This window comes from Gadus morhua, chromosome 4 (genome assembly GCF_902167405.1).
Source record: "Gadus morhua chromosome 4, gadMor3.0, whole genome shotgun sequence".
NCBI lineage: Eukaryota > Metazoa > Chordata > Actinopteri > Gadiformes > Gadidae > Gadus > Gadus morhua.
The window spans coordinates 34,029,081-34,033,036 of NC_044051.1; the positions used below are offsets into that span (position 1 = coordinate 34,029,081).

The 3,956-nt window shown below is 46.0% G+C and overlaps 1 protein-coding gene across 1 annotated transcript; it reads left to right on the forward strand.

Annotated features, from left to right (window-relative positions):
• Positions 1-451: 451 nt before the first annotated feature.
• On the forward strand, positions 452-3,541 carry LOC115542309 (E3 ubiquitin-protein ligase TRIM39-like). Its single transcript, XM_030354557.1, has 2 exons — positions 452-929; positions 1,038-3,541. The coding sequence occupies exon 2, from the start codon at positions 1,040-1,042 to the stop codon at positions 2,663-2,665; it is 1,626 nt and encodes a 541-aa protein (XP_030210417.1). The 5' UTR covers positions 452-929; positions 1,038-1,039; the 3' UTR covers positions 2,666-3,541.
• Positions 3,542-3,956: the final 415 nt, after the last annotated feature.

Genomic DNA, 3,956 nt, shown 5'->3' on the forward strand with positions numbered 1-3,956 from the left:
TCCCGAGTTAAGCAAAAGTTTTGGTTTTGAGAGCGAGGAGAGTTGATCAGGGACCTATAAAGAAAGGAGTGGATCGGGTGGCGTGTGGTGGCCGTTCGGCCATCTTTGTAGTCCACACACTGACTACAGGAACACACTTCTTAAGATGTGTTATTACATGTCCTTAAGGGTCTGGTCTCTGACGTTTTCTAAATTGTAATAGATATTATCTATATAGTTTAGATATTGTAGTCTGCCCCCAGCATAACAAGTTGTAACTAGAATAAACCAAGTCCAGATCATCTCAACCTGTTCAATATTTGTTTCTCAACCCCCGTCAACTACTTCCTCAAAACACACACACACACACACACACACACACACACACACACACACACACGCACAAATCCATATATATACACACACACACACACACGCACACGCATACACACACACAAACACACACACCAAACCCAAGGGGTTTTCATCCAGACTGTTTTGCTGTCTGCTGCTCTCAGTTCTGCTGCTCGTGTGTGCTCTGTACGCGTGCACTTCGGGGAGTGTTTCTACAGCAGCGTAGCGCCAATGAGCAGCTCTTTGCTCTCTGTCTGTTTCTGTCGAAAATCGGATCGGGGTTCGATAAACGCCAGTTAATCACGGTTGTAGTCGCAAATCCCCACTAAATCACAACAACGTCTCTCGTTTTGCACCGGCTCTCTTTTAACTCCAGAAAAAAGAGAACACACATCAACGCATTTGAAGAGGCTGACACGGTGAATGAATGTAGTGCACTCACGTACAGTGAGTGCTGTGTACAGTGGAGCCAGAAGGGGAAATCATGTTGAGGAAACGAAACCTAAAGCGCCACAACGTGAAAGCAGTTCTCTATTTCAGGAGAATAATAACACACATTAAATAAACAGAGACAGACAGACAGAAACAACAACAAGGTGAGTAAAGCAGCACAGCTATGAAATAAGTTAAAACCGCTTTTGCCGATATGGAATAAAAAAAACAATGGGATTGTATAATACATAAACCTTGTCGTCTTTGTTTAGGAATGGCCTCTGCTATCACTTCCTGGTCTGGAGAGAACTTTTCATGTCCGATCTGTCTGGATGTGTTCAGCAGTCCAGTTTCCACTCCATGTGGACACAACTACTGCAGAACCTGTATTACTAAGTTCTGGGATGGACAAGTCAAGCACAAATGTCCTGTTTGCAACAAGCTTTTCCACAGAAGACCTGATCTACAGGTCAATACCCTCTTAAAAGGGATGGTTGATCAGTTTGGAACGTCCGAACGGGTAAAAGAGCAGCTTTATGTTAAACCAGGAGAAGTTCCCTGTGACTTCTGTATTGGGATCCAGCTGAAGGCCGTGAAGTCCTGCCTAGAGTGTTTCATGTCTTTCTGCCAAACCCACCTGGAGCCACATCAGAGAGTCGCAGTCCTGAAGAAACATCGGCTGGTCGAGCCTATGGAACGTCTAGAAGACAGGATTTGTAAGAAACATGACAGACTTCTGGAGCTCTTCTGCCAGACTGAACAGGTGTGTGTGTGTCAGTTCTGCACAGAGACAGGCCACAAGTCCCATCCTGTTATACCTCTAAAGGAGGAATATGAAGTGAAAATGGCCCAGCTGGGGAAGATAGAGGCTGAAGTTCAGCAGATGATCCAGGAGAGACAAAAAAATATTCAGGAGATTAAAGACACAGTAAAATGCAGCAAAGCAGATGCAGACAGGGAAATAGCTGATGGTTTGCAGGTCATCACTGCTCTGATGCGCTGCATTGAAAAGTGCAAGGATGATCTCAACCAAATGGTTAAAGAGAGACTGAAATCCAAAGAGAAACATGCTGAAGACCTCATCAAAAAGCTGGAGCAGGAAATAGAAGATTTGACCAATAGAAGCTCAGAGCTGAAGCAGCTCTCGCACACTGAAGACCACCTCAACTTCCTCCAGGCCTTCAGATCCCTGAAGGATCCTCCACACACCAGGGACTGGACGACAGTGGAGGTCCGTCCTCCATCATACGTAGGGACCTTGAGGAGATCCCTGGATCAGCTGGAGGAGACACTGAACATGGAGATGGAGATGCTGTGTGATGCTGAACTGAAGAGGGTCCAGCAGTATGAAGTAGATGTGACTCTGGATCCTAATACAGCTGATCGCCATCTCATCTTGTCTGAGGATGGGAAACAAGTACATAATGGAGGTGTAAGGAAGAAGCTCCCAGACAACCCTAAGAGATTTACAAAGAAGATACATGTGCTTACGAGGCAGAGCTTCTCCTCAGGGAGATTTTACTTTGAGGTCCAGGTTAAAGACAAGACTCAATGGTATTTAGGAGTGGCCAGAGAGTCCATCAACAGAAAAGTAGAGATCATAGTGACCCCTGAGAATGGTTACTGGACTCTTTTCTACTACAAGGATGGGTTGGTATTCATTGATAACCCTGTTGTCCATCTCCCTCTGAGAGCTGAGCTCCAGAAGGTGGGGGTGTTTGTTGATTATGATGAGGGTCTGGTCTCCTTCTATGATGTGGAAGCCAGGGATCATCTCTACTCTGCTACTGGCTGCACCTTTAGTGAGCCTCTCTATCCAATCCTCTGCCCAGGCCGCCATGATTATGAAAGTAACAACTCCGCCCCCCTGATCATCTCACCCGTCAATCAAACAGACTAGGACCTTTGTTTGATAATAAAATAATCAAGCAACCAAAACAACTAAGGTTGTTTCCTGAATTAGAATTTCTACTATGTGAGATCTGAGAGAACTGCATTATTTGCATTAATTGCAGTCGGACCTGACCCAAAGCAATCGTTATCTTTATTCGGCTCCGCCACTTCGGCCTTGGAAGGCTGATATCTCTCCACTCCCCTGGTTGTTATGCAGACAGATGCCCTGCCACCCCTCCCCCCATCCTCCACCTCCCGTGAACTTTGTCTCTGGTTCGGAACTCTTCGTGGTCGTCTCCACGGCGACGGCCGTGTCCTCGTCACCAGCATCAGACGGGAGAGACACTGTTTAGTCTGGGTGGAGATGGAGTCCTTGGGCTCGCTCACACACACACACACTGACAAGACAGATAACACACACACCCCCTGGACTCACCGCCTACTGGACTCCCTCCCCCTCTCCGTCCCTCGTTACAGTACAGTACGCCGTGAGTGATGCGATGCGCCCGTTGGCTGCGTCCTCCTCCCGGGGTCTGAGCTGTGACACCTCCCCTCCCCGATATCCTTCCCCCCTCCCACATGTGTTTGTGATGCTTTTGATATGTTGCTTATGTGTTGAGGTGTTTTTTGCTAATCCCTACACTGTGCCCCCCTTAGAGGAGCATAGTTTGGGGTATTGGCTTTTTTTTCCCTTGCCACCCTCTTGTTTAGCTTTTTTAATTTTCTTATCTAACGCGGGCCGCATGTTTCTTATCTAACGAGCGCCTGACAGTCTCTCCGTCCTGTCTCCCCAAACTGTCTTTTATGTTTCTTGGACGGAATGTAACTGGTATTTTTCGTTGCTCTGCAACATGTGCAATGACAATAAAGTATATTGATTGATTAATGTTTTAATGCAGTCATTTAACGACAATGAATTCAATAAGATAACTAGAATGCGTTTCGTCCTCACAAACTGCGAGAGTGTGCTTGCTAAAATGCCACAGATGGTAAACCGCCCAACCCGGCAACACTGCCTGCACGTCCTCCGCGCTCTAACCTCAGCGTAAAACAATGGGACCCAACTGAAAACGAAGCCGATATGCGATATGGAACTTTTAATTCTGAAAAAGGCATAAAGGTAATCGAAATTCGGTTTTCAGATTATTTAAGATACAAGTGTGTTGATTTGTTAAATGGTTTGAACAAGGTTAATGTTGAAAATTTAACAAGTGACGATGTCTGAAGTAGTAGAAGGTTCAGAGAAGGCAGACGGCAGAGCCGTAGTTAGTTTAAAAGAGTTGAGAGTGTTGAAATAG